This window comes from Sinohyriopsis cumingii, unplaced genomic scaffold (genome assembly GCF_028554795.1).
Source record: "Sinohyriopsis cumingii isolate HCF-2022 unplaced genomic scaffold, ASM2855479v2 utg002226l, whole genome shotgun sequence".
Taxonomy (NCBI): Eukaryota; Metazoa; Mollusca; class Bivalvia; order Unionida; family Unionidae; genus Sinohyriopsis; species Sinohyriopsis cumingii.
Window position 1 is genome coordinate 351,849 of NW_028316162.1, and position 26,243 is coordinate 378,091.

The following is a 26,243-nucleotide window of genomic DNA, read 5'->3' on the forward strand; positions in this document are numbered from 1 at the left end:
TTCTGCACAATAACTTTATCAGTTATGATTGGATTTTACAAAATTAGGGATGCAGCTTGACATAGATGAGACATTGGGAGAGTTCATTGGACTGCATTGTATGTCATTTAGCAGAGTTACAGGCCCCACATAATCAGACCTGCTCACTATAACTCCTCTACTGGATTTCAAACAAATTTTAGTAAGCAGTTTGATATTGATGAGACTGCAACCAAGTTTTATTGTAAATGCAGCTGAGTTAATGTTTAGCATACAATATAGTAGCTACAGCCTCTAATTGTCACACAATAATTCTTTTAATTCCTATTGTATTTCAACCAAATTTCATATGTACATTTATGTTGATGATGCCTTGATCGAGTTTAATTTTTCAGCTTTCAGATTACATCATAATTTACCAGAGTTACAGTCCTTGGTTTTTGGATCAACCCACTTTTGTTTCCACATAATTCCCTTATTAATTATTGGATTTCAAGGATTTGTACAAATGCACCTAAACTTGTTTATTATATTGCCATCATCACCTAGCCCTTTCCTCTACAAAACTACTTCCCTTCCAACACAAAGTAGGAGAAATCAGTTTCTGGAATCTGAAATCATTTTTTTCATCACTGTAGTGATGATTGATTAACAAGGTTTTTTAAATAGTATGTAAAACTTAAATTGTATCATAAATGTTATATGCAGTTTAATTTATAAGTTTATATACTGTTTCACATAATTTTGTGTTATTTTATAATCACTGTAGTACAAAATAAAAGTTAGCTCACAGGAAACTATTGCCTTGCTTTTCCCTTCATATAGGACAGCCTGAAAAAATTATTATAGCCAGTGGCATCGCTAGGGGGGTGCGGGGGGTGCGGATCGCACCGGGTGACACCATCTCAGAGGGGTGACACCAGAATGAAAAATTGCAAATTTTACAGACCACACACTGCTCGGTCTAGTCTGATTTCATAAGCGGATAACCGATCATAGTTAAATACATGACTAGCAGGCACAGCAGTGGCGTCGCTAGGGGGATGCGGGGGGTGCGGACTGCACTGGGTGACACCATCAGAGGGGGTGACACCAAAATGACATTACTAAGGATTCTGTATGGTCTGTTACGGAAGGAGGACCATGGGGGTGACACCATGAGCTACTGCACTGTGTGACACCAACCCGAGTGACGCCACTGATTATAGCTTACAATAATAATATACTGTATGCATTTATGTGCCATACATGGAATTAGAGTTATAGTTTGATGTTCACTCAAGTTTGTATTTGCTCAACGATTTTTAATCTAAAAAGTGAATGTAGGTATAATTCTTTTTCCTAGACACTTGGCATCCTTGGAACATGCCTGCTTATTGAGCAGCTCAAACCTCCAGACAAAAACTACCTGAACAATGCAGACAGACATCAGGAATGGCTACAGAAGATTTGCAACTATCGACCTGTTATAGAAAAGGGACTAACTCTCTACTCCTCAGCCAGTGGAACTAATGTGGATCAATCTGTCAAAAATGCAAAGTAGGTACAAACTTGTGTCATGCTGTGTATTGTTTAGCACTTTTTAGTAGTTTCAGGGTATTTTGTTCGTAGGTATCTGTGTCAGACCTTTTCATTGAATGTTTTATGTTTATACATAACTCTTTGACATCCAAAATGTGCATTACAGGTAAATTGAACAAACTGATTTTTACAGTCATCGTAAGGTGCGTTAAAAAATAATAAAAACAGACATGGGTTTGGTAATGGTTTGCTGATGGACAGGAAAACAGGAGGCCTTCAGTTATTTCTGTCACTGATGAGCTCCAGTAAATTTCTTATACTTTTATTTTTAAAACGACATTTTGAGGTAGTCATATACTCCATTTGTTTGTGTAAGGAGTATTTTCCATATTAAACTGCCCGGTATTAAAATGATTGATTGTTTTATTATCATCCTATTTCACGTCATTGGGAAAGGTGCTTTGCTTTTATTTCCATAGCATGTTGCACCCAGTTTTGTGTTCAAAGTGCCATTAAATACCAACCATCCAACCGGTAAAGTCACACACATGTACAAGTCCTTGAAGCATAAGGTTAGGCTGAGAGCCATATGCTTTCAATCTGCTGTAAGTTCATACATTCTACATTGAAATATAACTTATAATCACCATTCATTGATTAGCTATAGCCAAATTATGACTCCTTTGCATTGATCACATTGGAAGCAAACTTTCCACAAGGGAAAGAGACTGATAGAAGTCTTTAGATTAGTGAATTACAAACTGTTTGTTGTTGACTTCACATGTAGAATTAAAGAGAAGAATGATCGCTCAAGGTGATCTGGTGTTGTCATCAAGTATGTTTTGATAAAATTCATACTCAGGGTTAGTAATGTAACAGTTAGTCATCATATTATAATTGAGTGCCCTCCATCTTACTGAGGAATTTAGTCAAAATACATGAATAAGCCACAAACTATATAAAGAGAGAGAGAGAATCATGACAAGATTGCTGTGAACACATTTACTCTTGGGATACCAACAGAGATAACTTTTCTGAGAGCAAGAATAGATTTAGATATTTCTTGAAAATGATAGTTGATAATAGCCAGAGGAGCTGGAAGAACTTACATTATGAGCTCTGGAAATCTAATTACAGCATGAATTATATTATCCAAACAACTATGATTGAAGCAAAATGTAGGAAGTAATACATGATGTGGATACCACAGAAGTATATAAAAAAATTCTTTGTGTAAAGCATTAGAATAGTCCCTCATATGATGAGCAGATGATATTTAATTGAAGGACAATTGATGAAGATATAACAGTGATGAACTTAATAAAGATAACTTTTGTGTCATTTGCAATCAACTTCAGCCACCAAACTTACCCCAAACTTGTATTCAGTTTTTTCCAGGGTACATTGTATTGTGATAAATACAGTTAATGAATCCGTCTGAATTATTGTAAAAGCAATGTGTAAAAATCCAGTACCCTTTTTGTCAGTAAAATTGGCAAAAACTCCAGTTTTAAATCACATTGCTTCATTATCTTTCTTGTTATTTTTTGCAATCAAGTTGACATGTCTTTACCTTGTTCTGATTTGGTTTTCAAACTTATAATTGCAGACATTCTTACCTTGTTTGCTAAATACAAGACCCAGAATTTTCTCCTTGGGCCCACATATGAAGGCTTCTAGTTTCTGCAATCAGTGGCATCTAATGTTAGCTATTTTGGTCAGAGAACAGAAGATATGTGGTAGTCTGTTGCTTATTGTTCATCACTACACCTCCTGATATCAGCGTGGAGTTTTTACCCATCTAAAAATATTGTTAACTGCATGTATGTTTACAAGTGTTTATATGAGTTGGAGCAGTGCATTTAATGATTTTGCTTCAGATGCTTTAGATGATTAGAATAGAACCAAAGGCTTAAGCGTAATGAGACTATTTTATTTCACTGTTAAGCTCCAGGTCATAGGCAGAGCTGTCATTCATGGGATTCAAAACAGCTACAAGTCATTTCTAATGTGTGTTTTTTCAAATTTTTGACTGATGTCAGTATTACCATATTACTGTTTATATTTAGATCAACATAGAGTGCAAGTAGTACATGAGAATATTTACATGAATACTTATATAGCATCTAGATATCATGAAATTTTATCCAAACCTTTCATAAAGTAATCAGATACATTTGCCACCTTTAGCAGTATAATGTTTTGTAGAAGAACTGGGATTGTGGATTAAAATAAAACTTGATACTTTGTTTTAATTATAACCTTCTTGTATTGACTTTGTCTGCCTGCCTATCCCTCCTATATATCATTAATTTTGTTTCAGTTGGATAGTTTTTGACATGTTTTAAATTTTAACCAAATTTGACTCTGGTCAGAATTGATTTTCAACTTTTTCCATCACAATGTTATTAAATTATGGCTATGGCTTATGATTATTTAAAATTAAATTTGCCCTTGCATCTTGAATCTTAGGTAACTTCAGTTGATGCAGATTTTCAGGGGCACAAGTAACAGTTTTACATCATCTTCATCTTTCTATTAAGTGCTTGGTCAATATGCCGGCATAGTCACACTTTCTTGTATATAGTTGTATATATATGTATATTCATATAGTTGGACTTGTATACATATATATCTCTTTAATTTTTCTGCATTTACAGACAAATGTTTACTAAGATAAAAGTGGTGAAGCTCTGCATTGAACATATGATGATGTCAGATAAAGATGCTGAGAAACATGGACTTAAAAACATCATGCCTCTCTGGGTGGTGAGTAATACTGCTCATAATGGTAGCTGTTAATGCATACCTAATTTCAGCACTGCACGTAGTGTTTTGCATATAGCTTTGAACTTATGTATGTTTAAAAATTTGCATTGTTTGTTAGCTTTTTAATTCATTATATGCTATGGATAGTTGTATTTTTGGACTTATCTTGTGCAAAATCAAGTTCTACTTGACCTGAATCATTCATTTTGTTTTTGTAAGCAACATGACTTTTATCTCAATCTGAGTCCAGAACTTTGGAAATGCTAAGTCTACCTATTGTTGACCACATTTTATATTATAATTTTAGAAACAGACATTCTAATTATGAATTTTATCTTGTAAACATTTGGAACCTTCCAGAATTAAATTTTCCAATAGGTAATAGGTTTTTTTTCACACAGAAAATGTTGATTGTGACCTGAGGTCAAGTAGGGGACATTATAATTTGTTTATCTATAAATTATTCATTCATGCTGTACGATCTAAGCAGAATCAGTTGTATTAGTATTCTTTACAGTGTTTCATTTGGGCTGGGTTTATTTATTCAGATTATTTAATTCAAGTTATTTTTCTCCAGAAATACAAAATGCCAAAAAATAACATTCTTGGAAACAGAGATGTGGATTTACAGCGCAGTGTTAAATATAATAATATATTCTTGGGTTGTTTTATTGTGATTTAACAAAAGACTGTTGGCACATCACCACAGCATGGGCCAGCACAGGCATATCATCACTTCAAGCATTGGATTGGTACAAGATGGCCACTATCACTTAACTGGCTTGAAGCAGCTGTTTTGTTTTTTAGTGCCATTTTTCACGATATATGTGCTTGTTGCCTGTCTTCGTCTACTTTATTGTGTTCATCATGCATTGGCAGTTCAGTTCGTTTGTGTTTCTTCATCTCCTTGTTTTGGAAACGAGAACAATTAGACTGTCGCTCAGCTGTCTTGCTCCACTGCTACAAGTTCCTTTGTTGTTGTCTCCGGCTGAGTCATACCAAAGACTTAAAAAATTGGTACTGACAGCTGCCTCGCATGGCACTCAGCATTAAGAGGTTAGTGTTAGGACTGGTCGGCCTGGTGTCAGGCTAATGTGACTGGGTGGGACATCATGCTACATGTCTGTGGTATGATGCCCCAGTGCTAGACATCACTATAAGCTGCACATTGCAGACATCATAGCGATATGACTGAAAAATTTTTAAAGCTACATTAAAAATCAAAATCACATCACATCACATCCTTTGTTGTTGAACAAACCGCCATCACGTGATACTCACCAGTCAACCTGTTTATGCTATGATGGACCCTTATTAATTGATTTAAATGACCACTGCTTGGCTCTCCACACTACATTGTGCTCTAGACTAAATGAACTGGGACTACATTCATCATTATTTAAATGTAAACAGAAGCGAAGAAAGAAACATTTCAAAGCTGGCCGGCTTAGAACCGGACAAAGAATTCCAGTTATCTCCCTTATGCCCTATCCAGCTCAACAATTTAAAAATTTGACTGATAATTTAGATAACCTAATTCAAATCCCTATTAAATCGTCAACCTTTGTGTCAACTATCCAAGAGATACCTCTGCGTATTGTATTATTCAATGCCCAATCAGTAGGACCACCGGAAAAGCGCACAGAAATAGTTAATTTTATCAACAATCAGAATATCGACGTCTTTCTCCTGACAGAAACATGGCTAAAAACATAAGGCGATGAGCCCATGTGCATGGATCTAACACCCACTGGTTACTCCATCAAGTCATTGAGTCATTTCCCCGCCACTCTCGCAGAGGTGGAATTGCTGTCATCACAAAGAACTCCAGGATCAAACATCTTAACCACACCACAACTTTCAGTTTCTACCACACATCGTTTGAGCTAGTCCAAACCACACTTACACTGGAACAAAGGTCAGTCCATTTTTTCTGCCTGTACTGCCCTCCTCCTAGTAGAAAAAACAAGCTGACTGAATCTCTCTTTTTGGAGCAGTTTCTGAATCTCCTGGAGCATGGAAATTTGATACATGGCAACCTGATTATTCTTGGCGATTTCAACTTTCACTTTGACTGTCCTGGAAACCCAAACACATCAAAACTCTAGATTCCATTAATGTTTTCAACCTCACAGTCAGTTAACCAACCCACCCATAAACATGGTCACATTTTAGACTGGATTCTTCATGGACCTGATGATAATATTCTGCGTTCCTCCTTGGTATCCCACGAACCTGCATCAGATCACCTCTGCATTATATGCCATCTTGACCTATCAGTACCAAATCCTTCACTTTTTTTGCGAAAAAGAGAAACCTCCGTATGATAAATAGAACCAAACTAAGGCATGACATCCAAAATAACCTAACAACTTGCCTACCTCCTACAGCAGAACAACTTGATAACTGCCTGTGTTCATTGCTCGACAAACATGCCCCAGCCACCAAGTGCAGAGTATCAATTCAAAAGTGTTCTCCATGGTATAGCAGTGTTAGGGACCAGCTTCGCACTGTTAAAAGAGACTACCGTAAAGCTGAGAAGCTTTTGGCTTTCCACCAGACTCACTATTCATAAGCAAATCTATGAAGCCACTAAGAAGAAAGTCACAAACATAGTCCATGCAGCAAAATCATCCCACTACAGTACTAAGATGATGGAAAGTTCCAGCTGCAAAGAGCTCTTCGAGATTACTAACAAGCTAATGTCAAGGAATAAATGTACACCACTTCCGACTACCTTCTCTCTAGTCGACCTTCCAGACCTGTTTGCAAATTTCCTACATGACAAAGTACAAACCATTAGAGATAAGCTTGACACCACAATTTCAGTTGACTTGTTGTCACCATAGAGTTGGGATACAGAATTTGAGCGGCAACCATTAGCAACATTTGAACCTGTCTCTATGGATTTAGTACGTAAAATTGTGATGAAGAGTGCACGAAAGTTATGTGAACTTGATCCAGTTCCAACATCACTACTGCTTGAGTGCTTAGATCCAGTATTACCTTCACTAACTGATGTTATTAATACCTCTCTCTCTCATCTGGGGAATTCCCATCATTTTTCAAAACTGCCATTGTAAAGCCTCTGCTGAAGGAACCAACACTCGACCATAACGATTCATAGAACTACTGCCCGGTTTCTAATCTCCCATTTATATAAAGAAATCATAGAAAAGTTTGTTCTATCCCAGCTTGTATCTCATCTGAATTCAAACAGTCTTTTTAACAATGTACAATCTGCATATCGCCCTTGCCATAGTACTGAAACTACTCTTCTAAAAGTAGTTAATGACATTCTCTTTGCTTTGGATGGCGGAAAGATTACATTCCTCACCCTCCTTGATTTGTCTTCAGCATTTGACACAACAGACTATGATATATTACTTCACTGTCTCCAACATGTATTTGGCATTCATGATATAGCCTTACTGTGGTTCAAGTCCTGCTTGGTCAACAAGACACAAATTTGTCTGCAGATGGAATGCACTCCAGCCCAGTTAATCTATGTTGTGGTGTTCCACAGGGGTCTGTTCTTGGACCTGTTCTCTTCATTATGTACACTCAGTTGCTCTCAAGTGTCATAGATCATCATCCAGTGTCTCACCAATTGTATGCTGACAACACCCAGATATACAAATCTAGCCACCCAACTGAAGTTGATGCTACCATCCAAGGTGTAGAGAGGTGCATTTCTGATGTGAAATCATGGATGACATGTAACAAGCTGCAGATGAATGATGATAAAACTGAGGCCATTCTGATCACAACACAAAGACTTTCTCAGTCACATTCTTTACCTCAAAAAATAAATATCAGTAACACGAACATTAAATTCACACAGTCAGTACAAAACCTAGGTGTCACTCTGGACAGTACTCTCACGTTGCACCAATATGTCATGAACATAAGCAAGGCTGCATATCTTGAGCTGAGATGCATCAGTTCCATTCGCAAATATCTTTCAGTTGATGCCACTAAAACACTTGTATGTTCATTAGTTCTTTCAAGACTGGACTGTTGTAACTCAATTCTGTCTGGTTCATCTCAATATCTACTTCAGAAATTTCAAGAAGTTCAAAACACAGCTGCTTAGATTATACTTAAGAGTACCATGATCAGAGCACACCTCCCCACTGCTCTGTACCCTACACTGTCTGTCCATTTGATCCAGAATCAAACACAAAATTTGTTCTCTGTGCTATGTTTCATTGATGGGCTCCAGTCCAACACACCTAACTGACCTCACCCATGTGTAGACACCAGCAAGATACTTACGCTCCTCTTCTGACAATCGTATGTTCATTATTCCCACTACGAAAATGAATTCATATGGACAAAGTTCTTTTGCATACCAGGGCCCAGCAACGTGGAATGAATTGCCCACTGAACTTAGACACAAAGACACGGTGATCCCATTCAAGAGTGCTCTTAAAACTCACTTATTTCGACTGCAAGAACAAACTTAAAGACCTAATAATGTTCCCTACCTTAAATATTTTCAGGATGTTTTTTATGTTTTCTAATTTCATGGTGTTTGTTTTTTGTAATAATATCATTATATATGTTTTTTTTATGTTATAGGTGTTGTCTAATGTTGTAAAGTGCTTAGAGCTTCTAAAGATTAGGTGCTATACAAAGTCCTCATTATTATTATTATTATTATTATTATTATTTATTTTGGAATACCACTAAAGTTTTTCAGAACTTTAAATATTAGGACTTGTGTTAGAAAATTCTAGGATTATTTTGGATTTCATTCACAATACCGTGAGTTCTTTTTACAGTTTTCACTTTTTATGCTAGGGAAATGAATTGTTTCTTGAATTTTACAAAGCTTGTTGCTTTGCTCCCTTTTCTATTACTCTTTTTAAGACCATAAAGTCATAAAAAACCAAATCCAACACCTTATCAGTTGACTTGTTGACTGAAGTGCTTGCTTTTTTAATATATCAACTTCTTTGAAATTCAGATTATCTTTTCAAAATTTAAATGTATACTTAAATGACATTAGCGGGGTATATGGTGAAATTTAGCTGAAATAAGACAGAGGTTAGCACAGTAACAAGAATATGAACTTGTTCATTGTGTTTAGCAGAATTCACCAAGGTGCCAGATTCACTCTATTTCACATTTCTGATGCTTGGACAAACAACAGAGAAACATGCAATAATGAAAGGCTGCACAGGTGACCAAAAATTAAATTAGTCAGTGTATGTGGATAACTGAGAAACCATAGTTGATTGGCAGTTGGCAGGACATTGAACAGCTCCAAAATAAAACTATTCAAGAAAAATTACTCAAATGCAATTCTGTGGACAATTATTTTATATTGCATATGAAATGTGCAGAAAGTTTTTAAGCATTTTGAAAAGATACATTCAGTATGTAACTAGGTGAATATTCATTGAGGACTAACACTGAATATATATTGAACATATGTTAAGTGACTTTCTTTGGTGCAAGTTTCATTGGTGTAAGATATACATTCAAAGATAATTTAAATAGATATATTGAATATATTGTATACAAGGACCTTGAGATTATAGTCTTCCCAATCTGAGTCACCATATGTAAATAAACCAATAGTAGTAGTGATCGTAGTGTTTAGTAGTAACAATAGTAGCAGAAGTACCATCAAGCCAGTACAAGAGAGCCTCATTTGGAACTGGCCAAAACTTATTTTAGCTCTATTGGTCATAGGCCAGATGAACTGTAATGGCCTGTTGTGCAGTATCCATCATCTATCCATGCCTTAGCATAAATTTGTTATTGCTACTCTAGGTGAAAACACCCAATATTAGTATGAGCAGGAGTAGATGTAACAAAATTTTAAAGATCGCCACCATGGTGGGCATATTTGAGGATAGATCAGTACCTATATTCATTCAGGACCAACTAGATATCACATTTAGCCTTCTGGTGAAAACCCTATGTCAGTATGACTTCCCATTTAGTGGGAATAGCAATAACAAGATTTTCAAGATGACTGCCATTTTCATTTAGTGCCATCTAGACATAAGAAGTCTTTTGGTGAAAACACCATGTTTATATGACCATCCATTCTGGAAGAGTAGCGATGATAAGATTTTCTTAATGGCCAGTGTTGGACATATTTGGATGTCAGCAGAAGCTTTGACAGTGTACTGTGGAAATTACAATGGAATACTCAAAGCATCAAGATTCTTTCTTTACTTGACTTCAGCTTGTCATATAATGGGAAGGCTACTGTAGAAAGCTTGTCTAAACCAAAAAGTACCTTGATGCTTAAAAAAATTGGAGATACAGGTTTCATGTATTTGTATTTTTATGTCCAGATTTAGATTTGTGAAGCTGCATTTCTTTGTCACATCAGTAGGAGTTGACATTTCTTTGTTAACAGTTTTTGACTCAGCTAGATTTAAGATGCAGAGTCATGTTGATGAGAATTTGAATGAGTTTGGTTTCTAGCATACATTTTCATATATCTGCTTCCAGTGAGATTCAATAATTAGTGGAATTACCGCTAGTATTTGTTCTAACTTTGGATCAGGATAATTGAGGATTTCAGTCATATTTTTATGTGCAGTTTTAAATTGCTGAACTCTTAAATAAGTTTGATTGCAGCATTTTACATCATTTTATACATTTATTATTGGACACAGCATTTATTTGTTTCCACTAAGTTTCTCTTAATTTTTAAGATCCGACTGAGAAAATTGTGAAGCAGGGCCCCTTTGCAATTCATGTCTCTAATATCTCTGTTTTCTTTCAATATATATGTATAATTCTTTCAGATGCTTGGTGACTTTCCAGACTTGAAGGAGCTGCATTCCCTTGAAATAGTGGAGAAATTCCTCAAAATGTGCAATAGAATTGCCATTAAAGACCTTTTAGGGTAATTCTGATGTACTTTCTTCTACATATCAGCATGATTTTAGAAATAATGACATGTTAGTAAATCAGTCCCATATTTTATTAATGTTACACAAATGGGATCAGGAGGCCAACTTAATGACATGTTGAGCAGTTGAACTACCAGTAACATTTTTACTACTGGATTCTGCAAATTCTTTCTTAGAGGTGAATGAGCATTTATTTATGCCTATTTCTTTTTAGAGGTAAATATGCTTGTATTTTAACATGAAAGCTCATTTTGAATAGACTCAAAGGTATAAGCTGTTTTCTTAACTTATAAATTGAGAGACTACGTTTGAAAGAAAATGATATGTAAATTTTTTCTACCTCTACTAAATGTCTTGTCTTCTTCTTAAAATTATCCATAAAGTATCACCTCCATGTCTTTCTTCATTTAGATTGATATATCCCCACATCATATATCTGACATAAATTGTTCCATATGTAATGGATTACCCCAAATTTAAGAAGATTTAACTAAATGGCTACAAGAGACTCTTCCAGTTCATCAGCTAAGCTGCAATACAAGGTGAAACAGAGCTCAGACCAATATTAAAGTCTTCCTAATCATAAATTTTTTTATCATAAACTTTGTCTCATTGCATAAGATTTTGGGCTTTTATTTGTTATGCATTAAGAAAACTAATGTTTGCTTTTGAATTCTATTAATGATATTTCTTTTCAGGCATGAACAAACTTGCTCCAATTGTGAAGACAACATAGAGGGTGCTCCAATTATACTGCCATGTAAAGATGCAATTTGCATCAGATGTTACCATGAGGCAGAAGCTCTTGGCACAAAGAAATGTCCCAAGTGCACCAAAGACATCCCAAATGAATTTGATCCAAATTCAATCAGAAATGAAAGGTCTGTCTTACAAATATGTTTATTTAAATTGCAGGAAGACTTTTCCCAGTTAAAAGGCACCTGAGAGCTTTACAGTAATATATTGGTCCCCATCTTGATATTCCTCTTTCAAGAGAGACCACCTTCTGATCAGACTTCAACTTGCATGACACTACAGTGGTTCATTTGTCATTTTGTCCCCCTCATGAGAGGTCACCCCTTTTGTTAAGACTGTTTTTGGAGCAAAAGGAGTGGTTATAGCTGAAAACATTTATACAGGAAAGCTAATAGATATTAGTCTGAGACGGCAACATTATGACTCAAGGGAATGTACCTCATATAGGTGTAAAAATGTGTATGTTTTAGCTTATCTGGGCTTAATGGATGGTCTGTTGTCCCTCATCTTCCTGTCTGTTTGCACAAGTTTATTATTGCTACTTTTCCAAAACTTGGAGGAATGTTACACATTCATCCCAAGGTCTAGTTGGACCTAATGGAAAATGGTGCCACTTGTCCATCCACCATGACCATCACAGTTACAATCTTCTTAATGATGTCTAGCTGGTCCTAAATGAAAATGGTACCAATCTTACATCGAATATGGCTAACATAGCAGTCATCTAGAAATTGTTGTTATTGGTACTACTCTTGAATGGATAGTTGTATCCACTTGGGGATTCTGATGATGTTCAGTTGGTCTGAAATGTAAGTGGTGCTGATAAGACATCTGGTATGACCATGATGCCCCAGTGCTAGACATCACTATAAACTGCCACACTGCAGACATTGTAGCGATATGACTAAACAATTTTTTAAAGCTACATTAAAAATCAAAATCACAGACACACATATAAATATAGGTGCTTTTGTGCAGACCTTGTTTTCATTGCATGAAATTAAATGTTTCCTGTAACAATTGTTGTTATTAGAAGTATTTAAAAATAATTATCAAAATTATGTTCCTTCTGCATATTATGGGTTTACAGAGAGACATGCATATAAAATACATTTCAAAATGTATCATTATAATTTTTTTATAAAAACCTTGATACTGAGATAATGACATGTTATAAGCCTTCCAGAGAAATGCCTATGCAGAGTATGGTTTTCAGCTTTCATTTCCTGAATTCAGAGTTATATCCCTTTGCAAACATGACATTACTATTTTATACTGTGAAGCAGAAAAATGCAACATGTGCAGAGAGTGTCATACTGTTTTGTTTCAACATAAATCTCCTAATTGTCAGCATTCAGTTAAATTTATATTATGGCTAATCAGGGATGGTCCTGGCTTTTAAAATGTTGTCGCCAAAAATATCACCAACCTCAATATTTTGTTGCCAATTTTCAAAAATTTTCACCAGAACAAGGAGTGAATATTTTTCCAAGTCTATTAATGTAATAGGCAATGAAAATTGAAAAAGATGGGATAGTTATTACTTTATTGACAACAAGCAATACAGCCATTATATTACAAAATAAATCATTACATGACTGTTTTGCACTACTTCCATGGTCTTTGCATCCCACATCACCATTAGTGCATTGGTATGACTGTCGTTACCTGAAATAAATGCATTATCAAATGTAAAATATCTACTCTTCTGATATTTACAGTGTTTCTCTCTCATTTTTTAAATAGAAACATCAGGTATTAAGCGAATATGTTATGTATATTATTTTCCAAATACACCACTCCCTCGACAACTCGCACCCTGATAACTCGTGAACCCACTTATAATGTGGTGTCAGGCATGGATCCCATTTTTTAAATCAGAAAATACCCCCAAAATTTTTCCCTATTTGTTGAACTTGAAGAAAATCACAATCAAAATTGGTAATGGAAACTTTGATGTATTGCTCATTTTATCGTTGAAAACGGTAGATAGGACCTGGAAATATTAATCAACACAATGAAATATCAAATTTAAAAATAACTCATACAATTTTTTACAATTTCTTTCCAAATGACATTCCTAGTACACTGCAATTAATGATATGTAAGGAAATTTCAATAATGAAAATGTCATGCCGAGTGGAGGCAGTACTTTAATAAATAAATACAAATTAAAAAATTTTTTTATCAATTGAAATTTGTGTTCTAGTTCCATCTTTTAGTTCCTTTTAAGTGTAATCATCATAAGTGCAATGTGTCCTCTTGTAATTAAACGTAAAATGCGTCAATCTACCGTAACAGGTATGTCTGCGAGCGTTTCTCTGAGAACCTAATTAAGTGCCAACCATATTTTGATAACTGACTTGCAGAAGTATTTGTTGTATTGTTGCACTGAATTAAAAGCTGACCTCTATTATATTATCGTGTTAATAATGTCTTTTGAATAAAGAAAAGGAGGTGGAATAAAAGAAAAGTTAAAGTCACAAAAATTGGACTAACTTAAAATCTAGTGGCCTCGGTCATATGTCAGGTGAACTCACTTCATTTGATCAATCGAACACTGTAATAAACGTTATTGTGTATGTATAAACTATCTTCAATTAACTGACTCTTTCATAACTGTGATCAAAGATAACAAGGCAGCAAAGCAAAATGAATACATGTACTTCGTAAAATAAAGAGCTTGATTTCACAGATATGGACCATTGTGGGCAAGCGAGTTTCAGAGAATTCTTGAACTGGCATTTAGAGATATTCTCAGGGATGATAAGAAATTTCATTATTACTTCCAATGAAATCACGACATTAACATTGTACTTATTGAAAAATAAAAAATTGAGTTTCGACGTAGATGTGTCATGAAATAAATGTCGTGTGTTTTTGAAAAAAAAGGAATCTTGTTTGGTGGTGTATCAACAGTTAGTCTAGTTCCTAAATTGTGGACTACCGATTTGGCAAGATACTATTAAATACCACTACAGGAACCAGACTCATCAAGAAAACAAAAAGCAGTGACATAATACAGAGATTTTTCGCATACACGTGATGGTTGTTCAAACCAGTTGGAACGATCATTCATCTGTTGGATATTTTGAGAGAAAAAAGTTATTCAAACAGAATAACAAACAGCTTCATTAGAAAAAGCGCATTATTAAAAATTATTATCGACGTGATTGTAAAATGAGGATTCAGTCATTAAACAGCCCAGTTCCCTAACGACACCACCCCACCCCCCATGGTTTTCTCGATGTCAAAGCGATTTTTTTTCAATTTTTGGAGGTCCCTTGGTAACTAACGCCTCGCTAGTAGTGCAGTCTATGTTTGTGGACCCTGTTGTGCACAAGTTATCAAGAGAGAGGTGTAATAGTTTTGTTAAAAACTTTAAATGACATTTTAATACTAAAACCCAATGATCATACTTTACAGTGTAAGATAAGTGACATATAATGTGAACGTTGATTTCATACATTCAGGAATTAAATGGCCCCTCCCCCCTTTTATGGCTAGCTTCACAAAGTACATCTCTGTCAACCAGGAGTTCAGAAAAAAATGTTTGCCGTGTTTTACATGCTTTGCTGGCAGTGAATTGTTTCCTAAACCCCAAGAATGATCACTGAATGCTGTAGATTTTTTCTCCACAAACAAACTAGGATCTCCATTCCCACCAATTAAACTTACACGAGTCAACACCTGGTATTTATTTACTGTATATATAAGCATTAATTACCATCATTAAATTAAATGAAGGAATGAAGAAACATATCACAGAGCATATGTGCAAGCAAAAAACTAATTCAGAATAAATATGTTATTTAGTAAGCAGTGTTATATGCATATATGAGTTAACAATAAGGAAAAAAGGTGGGATATAAAATGTGGGAAATGGTTAAAAAAATGTATGGTAGCTTGAGACCACAATGGAACTTTTAACATAAATTCACACCCATTTTAGGCATAGTAATATGACAAAAAAAGGGCATTGTTTATTTGTCAATCAATAGCTAGTGCTTTCACTCACTGTAGAACAGGCCTATTCTTTGAAGTATGTGGAAGAGGCTTGAGTCTGACCTTTAGCTACTGTGCAGTTTGGGCATAGCTGATCAGAATATGAAACGGGGGCATGTTGGTGGGGGCATAGCACACTCCACAGGGAGAAATAGCGTGTCCTTTGGGAATTTCAAGTGTATTGGACCTGAAAAATCTGTGAATATTTAGTGAAAACGATGCTTAAATATGCTGCAAAAATCTTCCCAATGGTAAGTCCCAATCTGCATGTTTTTGAATTCAATCACCCAACTTGTTTTTTCAAAACATTTATTTTTTGCATGACATACTAGAATAACTGTACGGTATTAACTAAATTTATTCATTGACTATTTGAATTCTTTGGAAATCTTTCTGTACATTTGAAAGTTCAACACAGAAGGGGCATTTTTCATTGGAACGTATTTGGATTTCTTGGAACTATTGGAATTGAAAGGACTCTTGGGAAATCAGAATTCATTCACCATGCTGTAAGTTATTTTAATTTTTTTCACTCCTGTATTTTGAGAAATAAATTATTTTCAGTTATGCAAAACTTGTTTGTTTTGATATTTCTTGTCACGTAGTTTAAATCCCTGGAGTCAAACATGGGATTGATGGCAAAAGTAAAAGATCAATGAGCAAAATTAACATATATTACTTACCCTGTCTGGATTCATGTTTGGTGACACAATCCTTCTTCAAAATATCACAACCAGTTGAAAATGAATTGACGACTTGTGCCTTGATACATATATCACAGAGTATCCGCTTTAACTTTATATCATATCTCAGCCATGGACGTCCAAGTTTAACTTTTCGGGAATCTTCGACCCATTCATTATGATGTGGTGTTGCACTTGAAGCATTATTACCATCACTACATGCAGACGATGTCGGACTGTCAGGTATAACATCAAGTTCAGTGACTGTGTTGTCTGATGAATTTGCACTAAATCCAAATGCTGTTAATTTTGTTAACTTACTCTTAGGGTGAAATGATGAACACGCAACATCTAACTTATATTTACCCATGATAAAGTTGCACTGTTGACAGTATATAATTCTGATTGAGATTTTTTTCCATTTGCTTTGTATTTACACCCAGCAATCAGTACATCAAAGGTAATCAGTTTTCTCTGAAGTTTCAGCAAAATTATTTTATTGGTACATTTAAAAAACAACAGAAGGATTAGCCATCATTCAGTTAATTGTAGCAGTTTCAGTTTGCTTCTTCAGAGGTTGGTTGATTGTAGGTATAGTCCAGTAGCATGACTGAGTGTATCACAGCATACAGTACTCAAGGCAGATGTCAGCTTAAGCAGATTTTGATGTAACAATGCACTGTAGAGATGGGTTTGTCAATACGAACAAAGGATTTGTTTATGTTGTTGTTGTTGTTGTTGTTGTTGTAGGGCTTAACATCATTTTTCAGCACAAGTTAGGCTATACATGGCGGCCAGTATAAATGGTGGAGGAAGAACCTGGGAAAATCCTGGAAAGAACCACCGACCCACGAAAAGCTGCTGGCAAGCTTTCTCACATACCCACACTGGCCAAACTCGAGACCCGAACCCATGCAGACAAAGGTGAGATGGCAGTGATCCGTAATGGTTAGCACTTTAGACCACTTGGCCAGATTTGTTTATGTAACAGATAGATACCAGTGCATTGTGTATCCAAGTTTATGGCTTCCTTTCATGGTCCCTTTGAATGTCTTCACTCCAAATCCATGATTATATGTACAAATTAAACAGCTAAAAAGGTTGTCACCAAAACAATCAGCAGATGGTATATTTTGTTGCTAATAAGGAAAAAAAATCACAATTTGCGATATTGGCAAAGCCCAGGGCAATCCAAGGACTAATTGTATAATATCAATAAAGACTCCACCACTCATAGAACATTGTATGCATCCCATACAACAAAACAAGGTCATTGCAACCTACATTGACATTTTGCTGGCTTTTGTTTTTGCATTTAGTTTATGATCAGATTGGTATTTTATCTACTGTATGGAATAATGAAACATGGCAAGAGGATGCATCTAGATAAGTACTGAACCTTCATCATAAAAGTAGGTCATGGTGTCCCATATTTGACATTCACTGACTTTGGTTCAGTTTACATTTTTACAATTCATGCTGTAGTCATTAAACTAAGTGTATACATGTACATCGCTCTTAGTACCATATCCATTCCAAAGAAGGTTTACTGAGACCTGTATTTCACATCTTACTGGCATCAGTTAAGTTATTGCATTTATCTCATGACCACAGATTTCTTACATGTTCTATACATACCATCCTATATAAAATCATATAACTTAGAGAAGCATCTTTTTGAGCACCGCTAATTCTCCATTTTAGTAGTAGGTAAGTGTCAACCATATGTCATTCTTCACTGACTTGTGTTTGATGTTCATTTCTTAGGATTATAATCATGAAATTGATTATGCACATCTCTGTTACTGCCACACTCCTGCAACAAAAGAGGCTCAAGTTTTTGCATCTTGCTAATGACCACATGAGTTTTTGCTATATTGTATGCATGCTGTCCAACCTAGAATAATGAAGTGGATGCATCTTGACAAATTTTTCATCCTATTTTTTTTGCAAGAATTTTATATGAGATATATTTTATGCTCTGTGCCTTTGTTCAAATTTTGTGTTAAAAGTTCATTCTTGGAGTACTGTTTATTTTCCAGCCATGAAACTTAATAGCTGGATGTATCTCTTTTAGTACAATGCCCTTAAAACAAAAGATCATAGTGACCTACATTTATGGTTTACAGACATGAGTTAAGTCTTTGTTTTTATGATCACATTGATTCATCCATGTTAGACCTACTTACATCCCATCATACTCAGAAAGCCCTTTCTGACCAGTGCATTTGGAAGTAGGAATAAGTATGTTTATTCAGTGATAACGTCCCATATCAAGGACTATTGGTAATGCACAATTCAGTGCAGATGGGTGGGGGATGGTAGTCTGATTGGGAAAAAATGGCTAAAACTTATGGCAATAGTAATGTTCCATTTCCTTCAATTAATTATTATGTACCATTTAGCAGTTATTGTGTGAAAGAATATATTATAATAGAAATAATGCCATACCTTCTCGTCTGCAGACTTGTAGTGTACAGCAATATGCAGTCTGTATGTGGTGAAAATGAAATGTCACTGATACTTATGAATAATCCATTTAGTGGCAAAGAGAAGTAGATTTTTAATGAAACTTAGAGAAACTGAACATTAACTCTTTTTCTGCACACTCTGGTTGCAAATAAAATGGATTCTAGTCAGTCCTGAACAACCTTGACAGTAGTTCCTAAAAGAGGTATGAAGACCTCGTGTATTGGCCATAGGCAGCATTTAATGTTGAAGACAGTAACACAATTCTCCATGCATTTTGGTAATAATAATAATAATAATGACACAGTTTTAATCCAAAACATTATGGTGTTCCCCAAAATCAAGGGTCTGGAATATTCATATTCTCGGTTCATGTCTTTCTGTACATGCTGAACTATCTATTGTAGCACAATTGGTAATTAAGTTTTCTAAACTTCATTAATTAATGAAATTTGAATTTAAATTTCTAACCACTTTGTTGGTATCTTAATAATTGATTCAAGGCAAAATGTATGAAATCTAAAATTTTGGTCTAATATGTTCCATTTATGTAGACCACCTGCCACATTAAACTGCCTCCTTGTATCCTGGTTTCCAAAGCACCCATGTCTCTGCAAATGGTTACAGTGTACAATGATAAAAGTTAATTTATGTGGTCCAGCGTTCAAATGTCATACAAAAAACAACACAAATAACTAGTCATCAAAAATATGTAAAAATATCACTAACATGTAAACATAATTGTACATAAAAGTGTAAACTATTTTCCTATGCATGGTCTATTCGACAGACCTTATAATCCGGTGTTGGAAAGCACAAGGATATATGCATGAATGCATGTCAAATTCACCATCACTAAACATGTTGCACAATACTTCGTGTAACCTTAATGATTAGTGATAATCCTGAAATCCTGACAGCCACCAGAATGGAACAAAATACCATTTTGTAAAGTATGCAAATGGTGATCATTTTATAACTTTGTTTAAATTTGTCTTTTTCTTAATTTGATTCACATTCTTGTTTTATGGGAAATGCCTTCTAGCGGAAATGCATACCATATAGTTAGAATAGTTTTCATATTTTAAATTAAATTTAATATACATCCTATTTATCCATACCTTAAAGGTTTAGTTAAGATAAGTACTTAATGGCAAGTATTTTTCATTATCTTTAGTCCTGTATTACCCGAGTGGCCGAGTGGTCTAAAGCACTCTCCATTACAGATCACTGCCATCTCACCTCTGTCTGCGTGGGTTCGAGTCTCGGATTCGGCCAATGTGGGTATGTGAGAAAACTTGCCAGTAGCTTCTCAAGGGTCGGTGGTTCTTTCCGGGGATTTCCCAGGTTCTTCCTCCACCATTAATACTAGCCGCCATGTATAGCCTATCGTGTGCTGAAAAATGACGTTAAACCCTACAACAACAACAACAATAGTCCTGTATTAAGAACAAACGACTCATGATACCCGAAAATAGAAACATTGGCAGTTTAATAATTACAGAGGTACACGCCATGAGAATGTGATGTGAAAATCAATCATTTTATAGTATGTATATCAGGAATGTTTTGCAATTAACTTTGCTAATAATGGTACTGACTATAACTGTACTTTCAATATGGAAAGTTTGATAACCATCAGGTTACATGTACGTGTGTAGTATGAATATCAGTCAAGGGACCGGGTTGACTGGAAGAATACCAGTATGGCAACCCCCTTTGCTTGGCATAGTGATGTTTGCCACATGCATTGTACTTATGGCCCAATGTATATGAAAAATGTATTGAAAAAACATAGGCTGCACTTTAAGTGAGGGTGTGAGTTATTGAGGGATCACTATAACAATATGAAATGATAGCATCCTTGCTGGACATAGAGAAGACCACGGGAGGGGGAGTGAACTGGTCTGTTTAATGACTGAATACTTGTTTTAAAGTCGCATTAGGAATTCTTGTCAATAAAGCGCTTTTTATAAAGAAGCTATTTGTTTTTATGTAATAATGACATTTATTTTCAAGATATCCAACCGCTGAGAGATCATTAACTTTATTCCAAATGGTTTAAACAACCTTCATGTGTATGCAAAAACATTGTGTATTACATCACTGCTTTATGTTGTTGTTGAGTAGTCTGGTTCCCTGACCCATCCGCTCCCTTCCTTGCTCTCTATTCTTGTGGAATGCAATGCAAGGAGCATAGTAAGCAGGGAACCAGGCTTGTTATTTACTAATATTCACAATCAAACAAAATTCCTTTTATTTAAAAAAATGGAACATTTAGTTTGTGAAACAACGGTCATCATTGAAAGTCAATTTTTTTAATGTTTTGTAATAAAATATTATTGATGCTGTAATTTCATTGCAAGAAAGAGTGAAACTTCTTCTGACCTGTGAGGAAATCAGTGCCAGTTCAGGAATTACAAATCAACTACAAACTATGAAACTAGCATTTCATTAATAAATTAATAAAACGTTATCTGTAAAACAGAATTTTATGTCATTAGATATTCATTTCTCTTGGTTGTCTTGCTATCGTTGATCACATTTGTGAATGAGTATGCTAATTTAAGGTAGTTGAATTACAGTACATTCACCAAAAATCAAATTGTAACAGTGTTCTACAGATTGCTTGAAACAAGTTGACCTGACACTAGACTAGGGCCGCTAGCTCTTACACAGGTTGGATTTAAATGCCATTTTTTTCAATTAGTTCCCTCTTTATTTGATACAAAAGACATAATTAACATGGTAATACAAGGAGGTCAGCTTTTAATTCAGTGCAACAATACAACAAATACTTATGCAATCAGAACACGTCGGCACTTAATTAGGTTCTCACAGAAATGCTCGCAAACATAGCTGTTACAATAGATTGACATATTTCACACTGGAATACAACAGGGTAAATTGTATTTATGAGCATTACACTTAAACCGAGCTAAAAGATATAACTAAATCATGCATTTCACTCGATAAAAAACTTATTTAATTGGGACTTATCAAAGTGCTACCTCAAGTAGGCACTGGTGACAATTTCAAAATTTCATTTACAGTGTACCAAGAATGTTGTTGTTATTTACAGTGTACCAAGAATGTTGTTTGGAAAGATATTTTAACAAAATACATGACTTCTTATTAAAAGCTGATAATTTCATAATGTTGATTCAAATTTCCAGGTCACATCAACTGTTTTTGATGATAAAATGAGCGATATATCAAGGTTTCAGTTTACCAATTTTGATCACAATTTTCTTCATGTTCAACAAATAGGGGTAAAGTTTTTGGTACTTTCTAGTAATAAAAATGGGATCCATGACTGACCCCATGTTATAAACAGGTTCGCGAATTATCAGGGTACAAGTTATCGAGGGAGTCGTGTATTGTACATTAGAAGGAGTATAGGAGTTGGGTGAGTAAACTGAATGCTTCATGCTTTTCACAGGCCTCACCTGTAGTGGCTGATCAGGGTCATTATTAATGCATGAACTGTCATTCAAAGAGTACTCCAGGCTTTTGACTTTCACCTAATAATATCGGGATTCAAGGGCTGGACAATAGTATTAGCTTTTAAAGCCAACTTTAAGAACAATGATTTTTTTTATATTTTAAAAATTAGAAAGCATTAATAGTTTATTATCAATTTACTACCTGTGTTATGATGTAAAAGAATGTTTTTTAATTCTTTTATGCCCTGTCATGGTAGGTTGGTGGGTGGGTAGGTAGTTAGGTGTGGCTTGGCAATATATATGTCTGCTCAATAATGGCCATATTGTGCCTGTTAAAAATAAAAATATAACATTTTAAAATGATTAAAAGTTCAGATTACAGAAGATCTTTAGTTAGAAATGTTGTCAAGATGACTGAGTCAGAATTTATTTTCTGCATGATAATGTTTACAATGGCTACAGGAAAATAGTGAAAGTAGAGGTGGGTTGTGTAACCATTGATTACACTCTGGCTGTCCAACTGTTCCTGTATTTGGCTGTCAGACAGATGTCAGCTGTGTGAGCAATCAGAGGCTCACTTGGGTATTTTGTTTAAATTTATTTTACACTGATAGACTCTGCTGTAAAATTTCAGAGATTCCCACAGAAAAATTTGGAAATATTTCAAAATGTAAAATGTAAACAATTCTACAGCTGAAAACTGTACCTGGAAACCTTGGATGTTGAAGGTTTGACAATGCTGTTTTTCCAGGGTTTTGCCTGATAATGTTCAAAGGTGTGGATGTCCAAGGTTTCTAGAAAGGTTTCTACCTTGTATATTTTTAAGGTTTTCCACGCTTTTTGCATGAAATAAGTTTATGAAAGATGCATACATAAGATTTACATGTATTAGCTGTTTCAATTTTAAATTTTTCTCCAAGATACAGAGTTCTGTGCGCATGAATGACTTAAGTTTCAGCGTTATTTTCCTTTATTCACCTGATGTGTCGGGTATACAAAAAGTGTAGCTAGGCATTATATGGTTTGTATATTTATCTAATAATCAGTTGTGCATAAGTATTTGTTGTAGTATGGCAGATTTTACTGTTAATTGGACTTCTGTAAAAAGTATTAATTTCCATATATTGTATCAAGTTTGCATTCTCTTCTTGGTGAAAATGCAATCAGAGTTACTACATGTAAGTACTTATTTCAGTGTATATATCTCTTGCTTTGAAACCCTGCAAACAAACTGCATAGACCTAGATCTGCCACTGCTTTATATGACTGCAGATTTGGATCTATGCAGTTTGCAGCTGGATTGAACTTGTACACTAGTATGCATGGTATATGCTACTTTGAAAACTTGTACTTAATCTTTTAAAGGTTTGACAGATTGTTTTCCATCTTTTATGCACACAGCTTTAATGTTGTTAAGAAATATTTTTTTATTCAGTCCCATTTTTTTTGCAGCAGTCAATCTTATAGTATAAAATGTACTGGTTTTTTTTACAAAATATGCTGACAGAAATCTTAGTATGTGTATATTGTCAACATTTTTAGCTCTGCTGGTGACAGTCTGGAAGAGCTTGTGGGATGTTCTGTTGTCCATCATTTGTTTGTCCATATCAGTTTGTTATTGCTACTCCCCCTAACTACTTGGAAGGTTGCCATGAAACTTTACACACATTTTCATTCCAAGATTTAGTTGATCCTAAATTAAAATAGTGCTGCTCAAACATCCAATATGGCCACCAAAGTGTCTGTCTTGAAAACCTTGTTATCACTACTCATGAGTTTATGGTCACATCAGATGGGATTCTAATTAATAGACTTCTTATGATGTCTAGTTGGTACTAAATGAAAATGGTCTTATCTAATGTCTAATATGGCCACCACAGTGGCCATCATGAAACTTGCTATCACTACCCCTTCTGAATGGATCGTCATATCAACATGAGGTTTTCACTAAAAGACTTTTTTGGGATAGTTAGTCCTGAATAATAATGGTGCTGATATTAGGATGAACATGGCCACCACATCAGCCACATTGGAAATCTTTCTCCCACCACTCCTTCTGAAGAAAAAAGTCATATTGATACATAAAGCTCAATATTTGCTTTTATTATAATCTGCTTGTATTGACTGTGTTGACTCTTAAAGTTTTTACCAGAAGTCTTATTTTGATATCTAGTTGATCCAGAATGAAAATGGTGCCACTTTGATATCTTAAAAGTCTTTTTATCACTACTTCTGAATGAATGGTCTTATCAGCATGGAATTTTCACTGAAAGATTTCTTATGATGTATAGTTCAGAGGTCTTAAACACACGGCCCGCCAAGCCATATCATGTGGCCTGCAAAATGATTGTCATGCAAGATAAGAAAGGTGACGCAGACCTCAGGGTATTAAAAATGCCCTCATGTGACCTGCAGGGTGGTTTGAGTTTGAGACCCCTGGTCTAGGTGGTCATAAATGAAAATGGTGCCAATATGATTGCCGCAATGACCATCTTGAAAATCTTCTTTTCCTAGGTGACTCTTCATGCTGACATTCCTAAACAGAAATGGTGCCAGTCTGATATTCACTATGGTCACCATAAAAGCCATGACGAAAAGTTTGTTATTGTTTCTTTTCCAAAACAAAAAGTCATATCTACATGAGGTTTTTACCCAAAGACACCATGCAATGTCTTGTTGGTCCTAAATTAAAATGATGCTATCTTACAGCCAGTTTGGCCAACTTTTGAACATCTTGTTATTGTTTTTGCTGTTAAATGGGAAGCCATTTTCATCAGAAGAGTTCTTATGGTGTCTAATTGGTCCTCAATGAAATCATTCAAATTGTTCAATTTGGTGGCCACCTTGAAAATATTGTTTTCACAGCTCCTTCCAAATGGATGGCTATTGGCTATATTAGAATGGGTTTTTCATCAATAGACTTTTTCTTATGATACCTAGTTGGTCCTAAATGAAAATGTTACCAATCATACATCCAGCTGCCATGATGGCTGTCTTGAAAATGTTGCTGTTGTTATTCACCTTGAATGGATGGTCATATTGACATGGAGTTTTCACCAAAAGACTTCAAATGATGTCAACTTGGTCCTAAAAAATTAAAATTGTTTTAATATGACAGCCAATTTGTCCACCACATAAGCTAATTTAAAAATCTTGTTATTGATGAAAAATAACAAATGGGAGCAATGGTCTTGTCTTGAATTCCCAGAAATTCTTTTGTCTAGAGGAGTATCAGTCAATTCAAGGGATTCCTGTTTATTAGTCATTTATCCAGACTTCTATCAAATATAAAATCTCCTGAAATGAAGACAAAAAAAATTAGGTCCTTGTTTTTACTTTGTCACATGATCAGCTATTTCACTTGTGGGAAAAAATAAAACTCAATATTTTGCTTTTATTGTAACATGCTTGTATTCACATTGTCCCTCTGCCTATCCCTCCTTTATATCATGAACTCTGTTTCCATTAGATTGTCTTTGATGAACTAATTTAATTTTAGTTTTGTGTTATTGATGCTTTCATTTTATCAAAGCTATTTTTTTTACACCTCCCATATTGCAGTAGTTCTTCAAGAATATATCTGTCCAACATATTTGGGATACTTTACAGATGTTTTTATATGAGAAAAAAATGGGATCACTGCTGTATTGTAAGACATGGAAAAAATATCCAGTCATTTGCATAAAGTATACTTTCATGTGCATGAGCTTTAAACCTGCCCCATTAAAAAT

The 26,243-nt window shown here is 35.0% G+C and overlaps 1 protein-coding gene across 1 annotated transcript in view; it reads left to right on the top strand.

Moving 5' to 3' along the window:
* Positions 1-26,243, top strand: part of LOC149770911 (E3 ubiquitin-protein ligase rnf213-alpha-like) — a 512,819-nt gene that overhangs the window by 341,735 nt on the left and 144,841 nt on the right. The window contains exons 46-49 of the mRNA XM_089948996.1: positions 1,325-1,518; positions 4,161-4,269; positions 11,046-11,146; positions 11,852-12,034. Of these exons, the coding sequence (XP_089805122.1) occupies positions 1,325-1,518; positions 4,161-4,269; positions 11,046-11,146; positions 11,852-12,034 (587 nt within the window). The remainder of the gene's footprint in view (positions 1-1,324; positions 1,519-4,160; positions 4,270-11,045; positions 11,147-11,851; positions 12,035-26,243) is intronic.